This window comes from Ixodes scapularis, unplaced genomic scaffold (genome assembly GCF_016920785.2).
Source record: "Ixodes scapularis isolate PalLabHiFi unplaced genomic scaffold, ASM1692078v2 PGA_scaffold2__306_contigs__length_199485367, whole genome shotgun sequence".
NCBI lineage: Eukaryota > Metazoa > Arthropoda > Arachnida > Ixodida > Ixodidae > Ixodes > Ixodes scapularis.
The window spans coordinates 65,213,488-65,229,740 of NW_024609857.1; the positions used below are offsets into that span (position 1 = coordinate 65,213,488).

Genomic DNA, 16,253 nt, shown 5'->3' on the forward strand with positions numbered 1-16,253 from the left:
TCGGTTTATTCTTGCATTACCGATTATCTGAAAGAAGGAACTCGAACTCCACCCCTTCCCCCTCCACCTAATAAAAACAAAAATCTTGGGAAAATATATCTTTTTATGCAGCCGAATTGGAGCCGAAATAAACTGCGAGGTCCGTAAGCTCTTTAGACCAAAGGCAAAAAAACAAACGTATCAAAAAAAAAAAAAAAAGAAACAAGAAATTTGAACAGTTTGAATAAAAAGGGGGCGAGACAGTTACTTTTTTTATTTCTTTCACAGCCGGTGGCCACAGCGAAATTCCGCTCATAGAGTAAAGGCTTATTATGTTTTTTTTTTAATTAATTTTTTTATTGTGCGTTCCCATTCGTGAAACAAGCACATGTCCGACGTACGCATGGCGGCACAAAACTGCCAAAAGGAAAGCTGTCTTTCTATATCCTTTATCTGTTTCCTTCCGATCTTGCGCGCCGAGGGGTACGCCTACCAAGTAGCCGCGAGCCACGCTTGAACCTACGAAGAGCCACATGAAGCTCGAGATCCTCAGTTTGGCCACCAGTGATTTAAACACTTCTTTCTCTCTTCTGCAAGTGCAATCGTTTTGCTCTCAATGGCACGCTACTTGTCGTTTTGTTGGGGAGCCAACGAGAATTTGATAAACAGATTAAAACAATGCTTCTAAAAAAAAAAAATGAAACATGAAACAGCAGAGAACGAGACATGCGACCTTCAAGCGTTAGTTTTTTTTCTCCACAAAGAGGCAGTCGCAGAAAACAATACGAAATTGCGAAAAAACGAACAGCGTTTATCCCTTCAACTCGCAGCCAGAACAAGCGGCCACGTGACCTGGAGCCGATTCTATGCAGCCGCTGTTTACCATAGCCACGCGCTGTCGTTGATAAAGCACTGGGCACGCGCTAAGTTCCACACATTGTGATGCTTCGGCTATTCCCGTTGTCGCAGAGATCGGCCACGAGCTACTACCCGAATGCATGTCGGGGCATTGAGGGTCACAAGCCCAAATCGAATGCTCAAGTAGCGCTTGTTTCTAATGTATGAGCCGCATTTAAATATCGTCACAGCGGGAATCGCAAAGCTTGATGACGAAATCCTGTGGATCGCATCGTTGACAACGCTAACAATGCGATCTCCACAACTTCGTCATCAAGTTCTGCAAAGGAGAGACCAGCGTTGGAGAGGGACTGAAAGAAAGCGTCCGCTTTTATCCTTGAAATTACGCGGCTACAAAAAGAAGCTTCGTGGTCAGTGCGTGGCGTGTATGTATACTTGGGTCCCACTAAAGTCACTGCATCCTGGGAAAGTAGCGCCATGGCCTTCCCTGCCTGCTACCCCCGACACAAAAAGACACCAACCTACAGACGATTAGACCTCGCAAGGGGGTGGTCTCAGTTGCCATGACGATTGACACTTTGGTCCATTCGAATCTTCGCAGCTTCGAAAAGGTCGTTCTAACCCAGTCGAGTCAAGATCGCTATGAAGCTTCATTGTTCTTGAGGCGTTCCTCGCCAATATAAGCGTCTTTGACATTGTGCATGCAATCAACTTATTAATCATGCTTATCTCCTTAGATCTCGCGCAATGATATTGCTCTTGCGTATTTTGAGACAGGAAAAGGTATTTTTTCGATGCATCCAAACACCGACGCCGCATGTGATGGCGGTACGAAGGTGTACCCTTGTTCTGCAGGTGTGTGGATAGCAAAATCTCGGTATAAAAGAAACGTCTCTATAAAGCTAGCAATCACCAGCAAATTTAGATCGGCTCACCACAAATGGAGAGGTCAAAGAGAGACTGCTCATTCTGTGAACCAAAATGGTGACCATTCGGGGAGCTTGGCGCTACTTTCCCTGGATCCGGTTTCTTTAGGTCCCACTGGTGCCAGTAAGCTTGTTGAAAGTAGGAAACATTCTAACCCAATATCGCTGCATGGTTCGTTTTGATAACAAAATAATTGGTTGGCCCAGTTGGTTAAAAATCCCGAAAATCGAAAGCGCGAAAGACAAGGACAAGACGAAGACTATACTAAAAGCGCTTGTCCATACATCGTCTTCTACTTGTTCTTGTCTTTCAAGCTTTCTATTTCGTGATCCTTGTGATAAGCGCGTTCTGCTGCGATTCTCGAGAACCGGGGATCTTAGAGGCCCTGTTAAGACCATGGCCTCCGATATTTTCAGCGCTCAAAGCTCTCCTCAGGCCGTTTCATTCCGGGAGAGACTAAAAAAAAAGTGGTAGAGAGCCTGTATCATGGAGAGTGTTTCCAACTGCTCGTTCGGAGTCATGTGATTTATCAGCCGCGTTTGCAATACGAGCTGCGAAGAGGTGCCGAAAGCGTTAATCGTCTGCAAACGTCTCCGCCTTTCCGCCTGCTTTCCTCCTCGCCACGCAAAAACGTAGCGCATGCGCACTTGAGACTAATTTCCGCTGGAAGCGTCCGCCATTACATTGCAAGCGCTCCCCATGGTCTGAGATGGACCCTGTCTACAATCTAGGCTCCCTAATAGGTGGCCACGCATGTTGCGCCGCCGTACGGCGAAAATAGCCGCGAGCTGCTTTTTTACTTCATCGGGCCTGCTCGCTTGCCCGATGAAAGTGTTTGCGGGGTGGACAGTGAAAATGCGCTCGTTTTCGGGAAGCATACTCGTGGCTTGCTGCAGATGACCAGGGCCGGCTTCCTAGAAATCGCGAAACAAAGCCTGTCAAGCAGGGGCGTAGTTGTAAATGGCAGGCGACACGCAGCATGACAACGCTGCTCGCGCGAAATTGGCTGCTCCTTAAAGAGGATCAGCCAATCTGGCTGATCCTCTTCGAGGAAAGGAAAAGGATCTATCATTTTGGCTAAAATTTTTCAGCAATCCTTAAAGGAATCATGTCTGCCTGATGATTGGAAGGTGGGGAGGGTGGTTCCTCTACACAAGGGCGGGAGTAAGCATTCGCCCAACAACTTTCGTCTAGTATCTTTAACGAGCGTTCCTTGCAAAATTTTCGAACACGTCATCTACTCCCACCTTGCCAACTTTCTTGATTCGAATGCATTTTTCAGTCTGTACCAACATGGCTTTCGTAAAACATTTTCCTGTGAAACGCAACTTCTATCTTTCACTCATAATCTGCATTCCATTCTTGACCGCGGGTCCCAGGCGGACTGCGTATTCCAAGATTTCTTGAAAGCTTTCGATAAGGTCAGTCACCAATTATTGCTTTTTAAGCTGAGTAAACTTAATTTTGACTTAAGCGCTCTTCGTTGGATTCAAGATTTTCTGTCTCATCGCTTACAATTCGTAACTTTTAATGGCTCTAATTCCCATTTAACACTTGTTAACTCTGGTATTACGCAAGGTTCGGTTTTAGGACCATTAATCTTTTTTATTTACATCAACGATCTGCCAGCCATCATTTCAGTCTCTGTGTGTTCATTTGCAGATGATTGCGTTATTTACCGGGAAATTTCTACCGACAGTGACACAACCTTAGTCAGATTTAACCTCAATATCTAACTGTTGCCGCACATGGCTAATGGGACTAAACATCACCAAGTGCAAGTCAATCCGTGTGTCCCGTCGTAATGCCGTTTGTCCTACTTACTACCTTAATAGCGCTCCACTGGAGCCCGTGCACTGTTATAAATACCTTGGCATCCACATAACATCTAATCTTTCATGGAATATTCATATCGAACATGTTATTAACAATGCTAACCGCATGCTAGGCTTCTTAAGAAGGAATTTTAGTTCTGTGCCGTCATCTCTCAAACTTCTTCTTTATAAATCACTTGTTAGATCGAAGCTGGAATACGCAGCCTCCGTTTGGGACCCCGGCATGGAATACCTCGTTCAATCATTAAAGGCCGCCCAGAAGAAATCCGCACATTTCCTACTTTCCAGCTACCACCGTACTTCTGGTGTAACCTCCACGAAACTATCGTTATTATTACCCACTCTTGCTTTACGAAGACAATATTCTCGTCTGTCCCTTTTTCACAAAATTTATCATAATCCGGCCATGCGTCACAATCTACTAACCCCTCCATATTATATTTTGTCGTTTATATCGTAAGAACAAAGTGGGCGTCTTTCCATGCAACACTAATGCATTTTTTTTTATTAATTCATTCCGCGCACTTCTGTAGAATGGAACCACCTTCTTCATGACATGGTCACCATTGATGACCTATGCATTTTTAGAGATGCTCTATCTAACTTTTTATATTTTTTTATATATGACTGCTTATTTTGCCTGTTGTTATTTCTTTCTATTTCCCACTCCCCTCTGTAATGTCTTCGAACCTTAAGGGTAAATAAATAAATAAATAAATATAGCAACGCGCGGTTGCTGCGCCGGCCAGCAGACGGTGCGTGTGTATCACTGGGGCGTGTTTTAACCTCCGCTCATTCGGCGCTCATTCGCGCGCTCAAGTGATACACGCTCCAAACGTCGCCGCGAAGCAGCATCAACGGGGGAGGGGGGGGGGGGGGGGGGTTAAAACGTGCCCCAATTAGAGTTCCTGTATAGCTACCTACGGTAGCAGAGTTGCGCATTCAGCCTCGGCGCGTGGCCGTAGCGCCGGCTTTCCCGCACGAGCTGGATGCTTTGCTCCTCACGTGACTAACTTTGGCGAATAGCGGCGCCGCGCGCGCCGCCGCGCATGGAAAGCAGGAGAGGAGGAAAAGAAGGCGGAAAGCAGGGAAACATACGCCGGGGCAAGAGAAACGTCGGCGGAGCGACCGTAAATGTGGCTTTCTTGCACGCCACCGGATGCTTTGCTCCTCACGTGATGGATCTCGGCGAATAGCGGCGTGGCGGCGCGGGGAAAACAAATGCGCAACTCTGGCTCCCGTAGGGAGCCTATACAGGAACTCTAGCCCCAATGATACGCGCGCACCACCTGCCGTCCGGCCCAGCGACCGCGCGTTGCTATGAGCGTCCTCTTCGAGGAGCAGCCAATTTTGCGCGAGCGGCGTTGCCACGCCGTGTGTCGCCTACCCTTTACAAGTACGCAGCCGAGGCGCGTCAGCGCTTTAGACTCGAGCTCTGATGCCACAACGCTTGGGCCCTAGCTTTGACAGGGATTTCTTTTTTTTTTGTTTATGCTACTCTTGGCCGTGTGCACACATTTTAGCTTTGTGATGTTGGTGTGATGGGAAGGAGCTCCGTTTTTTTTTTTTCGTTTTTTTTTTTTTTTGGGGGGGGGGGGGCGGAAAATTTGTAAGGATACTAATCTCCCATTCCCTTCTGTGCATCGGGGGTCCACCCTTGGCAAATATTGCCCTCCAAGAAGGGGGGAGGGGGGTTCAACTTTGTTTGGGGATGGGGAGGGCGGGGGGGGGGGGGGGGGGGGGGGCAGCACCGCATATTCCCCCCGTGATGAACTTGCAAGGTAAGGATGAGCTGGGATGACCTCGAAGGATTCGCGTAGCCCGGCGCAGACATTTTTTTGTTTCTTGATGAGGCTAAAAGTACATGAATGTATAATTGTAAGAGATTGGTGGAATAGGGTAGTTTCAAGGTGCCGAGTGCGTTTACTGAACCAGGAAAGGTGACATTGTCGATAAACATTTCCTGAAGCAAGAAACGAAACTGCGAATGTGAGGTACGCGTTGGGGGTTGGGTGAAAACTCCCACGAGCCGAATTCGCACTTTTTGACGTCCACTCCGTCGTGGCTGCGGCCGCGAGTGCGATGGAAATAAAAATATATTGCGTTCTGAATATCGCCGTGACAACAATGTCACGTGCATAGCCCTTTCAGTTACTAAGAGTCGCATATTTCAATTCTAGCGTGCTGAAATGAAATACTCGAACAAATCCTTACCTAGAAATAGTGATTGGAGGGTATTTGTCCGGTTCATTGCCTCCGCTAGGGGAATATTTGTGGCTTACGGTTGGTCACAAGAGCTGTCAATCATCACGCTCAAGGTCATTGAAACAATGTCGACCAATGGCGTGCCCTTATTTTCGCCTTATTCTTACCAATTAATGACCAAACACTCTACATATACGACTCTGGTTGTGGCCACGAACCTTGCAGAGCTCTGGAGAAGGCGCAGCCGAATGTTTGGAAGGGCCGGAGCCTGAAGGAGAGCTTTGCGCTCCAAGAATCTTGGCGGCCATGTTAACACGGAGCTTGTTCCGCTTTTCATCGCAGCGTCGTAAATTTTGGGTGTCGCGTTACTGGCCGCCAATCAGACCACTTTATGTTTCTGGAAGCTCTAACGCAGTGTCTTCTACGATGGATACACATTGTAGGGCCTCGGTCACCCTCTTGCACTAGGGATTTTTTGTAGATTGTGATCACGATATTCGATAACGATACGATGTATGCGCAAAAGCGTAGGAGGAATATCGGGTAGTGGTATCGGAGCGATCTACTAAAACTCTATGCCGTTGCTTTCCGCTATTTTAACCCCGGGCTATCGACTGATAGGGCTAGTTTCCACGGGGTGAGCGTATAACGTTACAAAAGAGCGTCACGAAAAACCGTCACACGGCTGCTACATCTAGCGGACTTGCGCGATCGCCAAGTTTAGCGGGACGAAATTTTCGGTAAATTTACTTAAATTAATTAAGTCTCGATAATTATAGTATTAAAATTATAATTAATCAATTATAGGCAGGGAAATATGCGCCTCCTTTCGTTGGCCGCTCCGTGTCTCTCAGCATTATCTGCTGGATTGCATTCGGTCATCCCTCTATTAACCGCGAAAATGGACTGCCACGCGCGGCGATGAGAAGAATCAAGCTCCAATTTTTTTCCTATCCTGGTAGCTGGCAGCACAGCGAAACATAGGAGCGCGTAGTGGAAGAAGTTTCGCTAGGTACTGATCTTCTGCACTCCTATGCTTCGTTCTGCCCCAAGGCTGACAGTGCGGTGGGAGCTATACAAGCTCGCAAGACCAATAAGCCGGCTTCCTTTCGTCACTTGACACCCCCCTCTGGGTATGGGCGAGAGCATGATTACGTAGGGAAGAGACAGGCGCATGAGGGGTCTAACAAGCGCGTAGCTCCCCCCCCCCCCCCCCCCCCCCCTTCCCCGCCAGCCCCCCTTACCAGCTTTAGGGGTCAATATGGCCCTCCCCGTGCTACGTATACCAGTGTTTGCTGCTCTTGTTCAGCCGTTGTGGGAGCACGAACAAATCGCCACATGTCCCATAGGAAAGTCATGCATCAATTGAGGCACGTGTCCACACTGTTGACTGTGTGGCGCTCAAGGTCAATAGTGTGACAACTAAGTCTAATGATCGCAATCGTTAGCTTTTTGGATACCAACTGTTGCCTCAAATTTCGCATGATTAGCTGAAGGAAGTTGGTAAATTTTAAGGCCGGTTCACTTACACCCCATAGCGCTGCCTCGGCGGTGTTAGTCATCGCTGAAAACAGCGCTGACCTTCCTGATACGACGCTGACTTCGCACTATACTAGTGATAACAACGCTGAAGCGCTGGAGCGGTCCTAAGTTACGTTCAAGTTAGCGCTCCATCAGCGCTGTTCCTCTTGATTTAGCGCTGCGACGTATGTGTGAATCGGCCGTTAGAAATGAACCTATACACTGCCGGCAGGCCCTTCCTGGGCGCTGCCGTGTTTCCGAAGAACACTTACGACTACAGTCTTGCTACTATTGCCTTTTTGTGCATGTTTTATGCTTGTTCGTACTAAAATTGGAAGCCAGAGCATCACACCTGCCGTTCGTTACACATAAGAAGAAACTTAGGTGTTCAATGGCACAGCGGCAACTAAGGCCATAGTGTGTTACACATAAGACATCCTCTCAGTTGCAATTTCACGTATTGGTACGTTTCAAACAACCTCTCAGGAGTGGCTGACTTGATCCGCTGTGGGTTGTTTTCGTCGCACTCTGACCTGTTTGGGATATTCCGTGAAGTGCAGACAGTATAGCACACAGGAGGAGATCGGCAGCCTGTCAGTGAGATGATTGCGTAACGGAGAAAATTTCACGTAGATCGTTTACCGTGCTGAGCAGAGCTGTAGGCGTGGTAAATTTTGAGGTTCGCTCGAAAACGCATCCTCGTTGTCATATGGGAAGAAAATAGCGTATTATTTTTTTTTCACCGCCCCAGGGAGTGCGTGACGACGTTACGTGAGCGTATGCGCCGCTCTGACTCGTGCTAGTGGAATAAAGAAGACAATCAAGGAGACGAGGAGGCGGGAGGAAGGAGACGCAGGTGTGAGAAAGTGGGGGAAACAACGCAAAAAAGTAAAAGACGTCCTTGATAAAGTGGTGGCGGCGAGGAGAGGGTGGCTGTGATCTCGACAGGCACCGTTGGAGAAATAAAGGGAGAGAAGGGGGCGAGCCTTGTCGGCACGAGCAGCGAGCAACAGTAGGATCTGGCCGACCGAGTCTTGGGTGGCTGCGTCGGGCGGCCGCGTTCAGTAGCGCAGCGCTGACCCGTTCTGGTGACCGCTGGCGCGCTGCGCGCACGTTCGCCAGCCGTCTGTTGCTCCTGCTGCTTTGGTTCTTTTTTCCCCCCGCTGTGCCCGCGAGCCTCTGCTTGGTCGGCAGTAGCGTTCGGTCATCGCGGCAGCTCGCCTCGGGGTCGTGCCGTGTGTTCTTGGCGAAGCGGGGGTGTGGAGAGCACCGGCGGAGAAAGCCATGGGCCTCGTGAGCACCAAGCCTCAGTGCTGCGAACACTGTTCCAGGATCAACGGTGTCGCCGGCGGTGGAGGAGCCTCTGTGTTGCTGGGTTGCCCCAAGTTTGCCAGGAGGATGGACTACCTCAGGGACCCCAGAGTGTGCAAGGTGAGCTTTTTTTTTTTGCGTTTGCAACATCAGTAGCTCTGCGCGTTTGGCGCGGTGATGAATGGACGGAAAAGTTTCAACAACTTGTTGTGATCGTCGGAGCAGTTTTGAGAAACGAGACTCCATCGGTAGATTGAAGATGACAAACCAGTCACGTGCAATTGAGAGAAGAATAAGACAATAATGCATAGGTGAATCCGCAATGCCTAAGGGCAACTTTAATTTCCCTGAAAATCTAAGTAAAACGAAAAAAAAAAACAAAGACAACATGAAAGCCTGCTGAGAATGACAGGTTGTTGCCCATTCCTGATTCGTTATGGCGTTGCGAGGGTAAGCTGCCCGTGTAGTTGTTGTAAGTTGATTCAGTAATATTGCTGGCGTCACACGCTGGTGTTTGTTGCTGACGTCAGAATCAGACGAGGCCATACATGCTTGGTGCGCTAACACGGGATGTAAACTTCGATGTGTCAATTTTTACGCAGAGAATGCACGAAATGTGACACGACTAGATCATAACGGATATCCGTGATCTAGGAAGCCCTCAAGGGGGCACGAATGACTGAAGCACAGTCATAAAACTGTAGAAAAAAAAAAGAAAAAGAAAAGGAACTTTTTCTTTTAAAGCAACAATACGAGTAACAGCACCCAAGCTTCATGTTTACGAGGATCGTGAATCACCTATAAAAGCTAGAAGACTCATTGTAACTTTGACAGGTGACATCGCTTTTTGTTTATTTTTTGGGTGAGCGGAGTAGGAGGAGGACATAATATAGGAAATGTGGGCCTGCATTGATTGGAGAAGTTTCGCGTCGGCTGTTGGAGAAGAAGATGGAAAGAAATGTGTTGCGTAAAGGGTCGGACAGTTCCGTCTCGCCAAGATTTTTTTTAATTTTATTTATTATTTATTTATTTTATTTATCAATACTGTAATCCCCTAGCAGGGATTTTAGCAGGGTGGGTTTACAATGTGAAAGTACAGATACATAGCTGGCACAAAAGGACAAAAATAGAAAATGTAACATAAAGAAATAAAAAAAGAAAACACACGAGACAAAACAATATTAACTAAGGTGGGAGGCAAATAATGTCAATGATGGCTGGAAAGCTACATCATTAGTAAGGTTATTCCAATCGATTATTGTTCTTGGAAAAAAAGAATATTTGAAGCAATTATTGCGTGCGCGGAAAGGAGTTATAGTTAAGTCATGCCTCTGTCTGGTCGCATATCCAGAAGAAAAGCAAACTAGTTGAGATATACCAATTTTATTATGACCTTTAATTAATTGATTGAGAAACTTGAGACGAGAATGCCGATTTCTTTGTGTTAATGGTGGTAGGTTGGCCCCTGCTAAAAGCTCGGTTACAGAAGTATGTCCAAAGCTGTTGTATATAAAGCGAGCGGCCTTTTTCTGTACGCTATCAATTTTATTAATATTCGTCGTGGTGAAAGGGTCCCAAATAATAGCAGCATAATCTAACGTTGGCTGAACAATTGATTTATATGCTAGAAGGCGAACAGGAGGGGTAGCTAGTTTCAAAGCTCTCTTGAGAAAGAACAACTTACGAATTGCGTTAGCTCTTACGGAATCAATGTGCTGCGTCCAAGTAAGGTTATTTGAAATCCACACACCTAGGTACTTATAGTGTGTTACCTCGGAGAGAAATGTATTATTAACAAAGTAATTGAACTTTAATGGGAGTTTTTGATTAACTGCCACGAACGTTATAGGTACCTCCGCTTTACGACGTGTTGAAAGAAACTGCATACGCAGACAGACTCGCCTCTTCACGTTGGCTGTAACACGTGCCGTGCTCTTCACGCGATGACGGCATCTTTCTCGTACGCGTTCGAGAGGAGCAACACCCCGTGGAAGTTACGTGCTTGTTGGAATAGCCATGACTCATACGTCGCTCTCTTGCCACATGATCACGTTGGCGCTCATTCCTACGTGCAGAGTGCGAGGTCGGGGAATCAGAGGGAGGTGGTCAATTGATTCAACAAATGCGTCATCGCCCCCCCCCCCCCCCCCCCCCCCCCCCCCCCTGCCCGTCCACTTAGGGGTGAGCTCGCTCTCGAAAGGTTGGCTCAAGGTTGGCTCTGGTCAGACAAGGGAGCTCGGAGGATTTAAATCAATCAGCGGGTGTGCGTGTTCTAGCAGCGTCGTAATGCACGGTATTGACTCACCAATTGCTACTGCCGATAGCTAATTCGGTATTCCAGCAGTATAATTGCAGTAGGCGCCAAGTTCCAAACCAACAAAGTATGCAACGAGTACTTGAAAAAAAAAAAAAAAAGTGTTCGTTTTATTGCAACGGAAAGATAAACTGCGCATCGCCGGACCCTCAGTTTCTGCCCAAATGTCCGAGTCAGATGCCAAAGTTTCAGGAGTTACCATTATCCGATTCAAAATTTTGTGAGGGATTTTCGGAAAGTTTTAATGAGGGCGACCAGCGGATCCTGCGATTTGATGGAGATGAAGGGCGAACGCTAATGGGCACACTCCCCTTTTCGAGTTGAAAATTTTCGAAGGTCGCCGATAGCTTTTGGGATCAGATCAGGGTTTCTTCTGGAACTATGCCATCTGGTCCCAACCGCTATGGCTACATTTGGCCGGAGACTGAGCGTTCGGCGATACGTACTTTATTTTTACAGCGAAAAAAGCACAGTTTTCTTTTCTCCTTACCCGGTGCTACCATTCACTACATTAGTGAAGAAAAACAAAATGAAATAATGTATAGACATGCCTCATTGTTTTTCCCCCGCAACGTCAAGTGAACATGGAGTAATTATACAAAGAACTAAGCAGTAGAAAAGGTGGCCTGTGAGGAAAAAGCAACGGCAAACCGTAGACAAAATTAGAAACTGCCCGCCGGTTTACCTCTTTTTCTTTTTCTTACGAAGGTCGGATCTGGTCACTTCTTCAGAAACACTGGAGGCATACAAATCTTTGCTTAATGACTTTTTTTTTGGTTTGTTACCAACACTTTATGCATGCCTGCCTTTTAGTGTCCACGGACCTGGGTGTTATCCAATTTCCCTGGGAGATTCCGGGGCTATCCTAATCGTGGAGTCGATATTGACTACCGCCACCACGCACTGCCAATTATTTGGAGCTTTTCTAGGGACATTTGCTTCCGTTTAAACCTGAAGTTCTCCTCGCAGATTTTGGTTTCGTTTTGTTTTTAACGCAGTTATTGCTGAGCGCGTTCTGCCGTTCCTTGCCAGAGCACGGATGTTTCCTCGCGGAGGAATTGCCGGTGTGCCAATGTGGGACGAATCGTGACTAACTTTTATTATTGTCACTGACAACTTAAGAAACTCGGGGCATGGCGAATCTCATTCATCTTGTTATTGTTTCGCAACCAATGACATTACGGCCTTAGCCGATCAGAACGGCGAACAGCGAATCACGAAGCATGAACATCAAAAGTCACGTCCGTCACCGTAGCGCTCCAAGCGGCGTAAAAAAAAAAAAAAAAAATGTAGCGGAGTAAGCACGTTGATGCGGCTGGCGGTAGCGCTCTTCTAGAGCTATTTAGTATGAAAACCGTGGTCGTGTGTGAATGAGTCATTAAAACTCGTTCTCTTTCAAAATAACGTTCGGAGCGATGTAGGTATACGGTTCGCTTATATAGGTCTAGCACGGCGGAAAGACGACCCGCGTTAATTCCTATCCAGTGGTAGGTCCAATACATGGCTTGCACTAGCGTTACATCGGTGCAGTAGCGCTTCTGTTTACCTCACTCTGGGTATAGTGCGCGTGCTACGCGCGCGGTTATGTTTTAATTTTTATAGTGCATAGGAGCTTGGCATTGCACGTGCTTCCACCAGCATCCTCACTTTTGGGTGTGAAAAACTTCCACCAGGCGACGATAGCCAAACTTCGCACCGCGAATAGGGTTGGTCATCCCCGATGCGCTGTGCACCAACACGCGACTCTGACGTTAGGCAGCTGTGGTGGCGCTGCTGTCAACGTGGTGCGTGCGGAGACCCCAACGAGCTTGAGTGTTACTTTAGAGCGGTAAACCGGAACCCACGGCCTGCAGCGGAAATGGTACCTCCCCCCCGGTTGCGGCCATCTTGCCTGTTTGCCACATTAGTGATCACTTGACGTTAAGATGGCTGCGCCCAAAGGTGGGCCAGATCAGATTGGCCAGATCACGGTCAGCAGACGGGACATCTGGGTTTGTGTTCCAATCTTACTCAAATGGATCCGAGTTATTCCGGCGGATCAAGTCACGTGACGAGAGAGATACAGGAATGCTGGACGCGGGTAGGTTTTCGAACGCAACGCGTGCAAGACCTTTACCCGAGAGTGAGATAGAGTAAATTTTGGAACACAGCCGCCTGGATGGTGGGGACCGAGCCTACCGAGCGACCGAGCCGAGCGAGCAAGTGCGAGCTGGCCGAGCGCGGCTGGCGCGGCGACGGCGGTGCGAGTCGGATTTCACCGCGATGATCGTGTTGTGGGAGAATGGTAAATCTCCATGTGCGCCATGTTTGGCTAGGCAGACGATGAACAAATAGGACCAGGTATGGACGCATCGCACAACATGTGACCAGGTATGGGCACCGCTCCAAGAGAATCGACCGTATGTGTCAAACATCGCGTGGATATCTCGCATGAAAGTTTTGCATTCTCGCTGCACTCGACCAGCGGAATGTTTATGGCTCTTACGGAAAGGTACGCAGGGCATATAGAGCATCTGCAAGTGGAAGCCAAGAAGGAATGCGCGAGAGCTCTCACGCATTCCTTCTCGGATCGGATCCACGCTTCGGTGCCCATCCTGGTCAGATCTTGTGCGATATGTGCATACCCGTTCCTATTTGTTCATCGTCTGCCTAGCTAAACATGGCATACATGGAAATTTACCATTCCCCTACATCGCGGTTCAATGCTCGCACCGCCGTCGCCGCGCCAGCCGCGCTCGGCCAGCTCGCGCCTGCTCGCTCGGTTCGGTGACTCGGTCCCCATCCAGGTGGCCGTGTTCCAAAATTTACTCCGTCTCACACTTGGGTAAAGGTCTTGTACCCGTTGCGTTCGAAAACCTACCCGTGTCCGACATTTCTCTATCTGTCTCGTCACGTGACTTGATCCGCCGGAATAACTCTGATCCATTTGAGTAAGACTGGAACGCAGTCCCAGAGTGTCCATCTGCTGACCGTGATCTGGCCAATCTGATCACTAATGTGGCAAACAGACAAGATGGCGGCAACCGGGGGGGGCGGGGGTGCCATTTTTGTCCGCTGGTTTACCGCTCTAAGTTTGCGCAAGCTCGTTGGGAGACCCATTATTCGTCGCTGATCTGATTTGTGCGCACGCGCAGTGCCTCGCTGGATCTCTGCGCCAGCTGAGCACGAGGCGGCGCGAGCCGTCTCGTGCACTGTCACCTGCCTCCTGCGAATTAAAGTTATGCGGGTCTCGCGCACTCGCCGAACGCTCTGCGAGATCGGCCTTATTGCGTGACGTAAAAGGCCTTACAGGAGGTATCGAAAAACCGCGATAGGCCACCAGGATTGAATGCGTTTTACCCTTTACCTGTGGTGAGGCGCACTTCTCTAGCTCATTCGGTCATCGACTACCACGAGGTGGCCATTAGTAAGGCAAATTCCAATATGTCCATTGACTCGCCTTTTATGAATCAGAGATCGGTATACTGGCCACACTACGAAAAGTTACGTCAAGCCCCCTTCCATTGCTTCCATTGAAGATTCGTCGTCATTTAAATCCTCCATAACCGAATATTTTTCTAATCCTGCACTTGTTTAATGTTTTTTTACTGCATGTTGTACCAGTGTTGATGTATTTAGTCCATGTACCCACTCCCTCCGTAATGCCCCATGGGCCCTGAGGGTATTCAAATTAAATAAATAAATAAGCGTCATACGACCTCTGCAATGGTGCCGGAGTCGGCGCAGAACGGCGAGCTCGGTGCTGTCGCCACTCGCAGCTATATCAGCGGAGTTCGCTGAACACGCGATAAAGAGCTCCGCATAGCGAACGTGACTGCCTGCCGGTCGTTCACAACACAATATTCATGAATGACAACAAAAAAAGAAAGTAATTGAGTTTGTACTAGGGTATTTGCATTGGAATCGTGGAAAAATTTGGATCAAAGAATTTGCTGGTCTCTTCTAAACTTCCCCGCACAGCACGCGGACGGTTCCGGATCTGCCGAGAGCGTTCAGCGAATGATAATGCCTGCCGAGTGCGCACGAACATCGAGCTTGACGTATCGGGTGTCGGTTGTTCCAGTTCAGATCGTGTTGTCCACCTAAACTGTTTTCCAGGTTTGCACCATTCGCTGAAGGTGCTCCGTTGATTGCAGCGACTGCCACTGACCTTCCGCGTGCTGTGTGGGGAAGTAGAGGCGCAGCCATTTTGTAAGAGCTCAAAATGCAGAAGAAAGTCACGGCCGGTTGATTCTGAGTCCCGCTCTGCTGGGTGCGCTGGAGCCACCCGCTGGAGCCACCCGCCTGGGCCAGCCGGGTGGCTCCTTTTTCTGGGGAAACGAGAGTGCTCATCAATGCAACTTACGGAGGCAGTTCATCGAATGCCGATGCGGAAACAAATATGTTTATACCAAAACACGCAGTTTTAGTTGTGATATTAAGCAAGGCGAGCTAGACGTTTTGCATCGTTTAATGTCACAACTTAGACGGCGTTTTTTGGTCTAAACATTTTCGGAATCGTCATTCGCTGAGCTGCCTCCGTAAGTTGCGGTGATTGACTCTCCGAACGTTGCGCGGTAAAGTTGACGCTTGGGCTTTTTTTAGAGTGTGGGCCGCGCCTCCAGTGACAAATTCAAGAGACTCAGTTGGGTTACTCTTTCTCCACATCTCCTTGTGAAGCGGCAAGCCGTAGCGAAGCTACAGTGATCAAGCGACCGTGACAAGGCACTACATGTGAAGTGACCTTCCTTACAGTGTAGCATATCTTCTAGCGTTTACAAGTCACGTTTTTTTTTTTCGTTGGTGCGTTTAATACAACAGTGCTACCTATATGCAGTATTTTATTTTATGAGCACGGAAAACCCTCGCGGAAAAACTGCGCCACTTTTCCTCGGGGGTTATATTTCTCCTTTGATTCGTTGGCGAGAATATTGAACTCGCTCCGGCTTGCGCATTTATCGCGATCATAATGCGCATATGAGGATTTCGCAGTTTCGCCGCACCGATCGTACAAATATACAAGTGCGACTCATGGACCGAAGTATACGGTAAGAAGGTCGTGCTGTAGCTCATGTGCGAATTGGCTTTTGGGAGGTTCGATACTCCGTAAAATTCTCAGAACTGTACTCCCAGTTCCAGACTGTATACGACGGTGTCTGGTAGTGTTTCTTCTTCGTCTGGCGCCGTGGATGTGTGAGCGGGCCGCCTGACGAGGGCTCCCGAGAGAGCGCATTCATTCATTATACCAGACGGAGAAATCAGGGCCACTCCTTTTCTGGATCAAGGCGACCGATGCGGACGTTGTGCACGCCCCTGTCTGCGCA

At 48.3% G+C, this 16,253-nt stretch overlaps 1 protein-coding gene across 1 annotated transcript in view; it reads left to right on the forward strand.

The window, feature by feature from the left end:
• Nucleotides 1-16,253, forward strand: part of LOC8036859 (NADP-dependent malic enzyme) — a 195,635-nt gene that overhangs the window by 107,104 nt on the left and 72,278 nt on the right. The window contains exon 2 of the mRNA XM_042291906.1: nucleotides 8,657-8,756. Within this exon, the coding sequence (XP_042147840.1) occupies nucleotides 8,657-8,756 (100 nt within the window). The remainder of the gene's footprint in view (nucleotides 1-8,656; nucleotides 8,757-16,253) is intronic.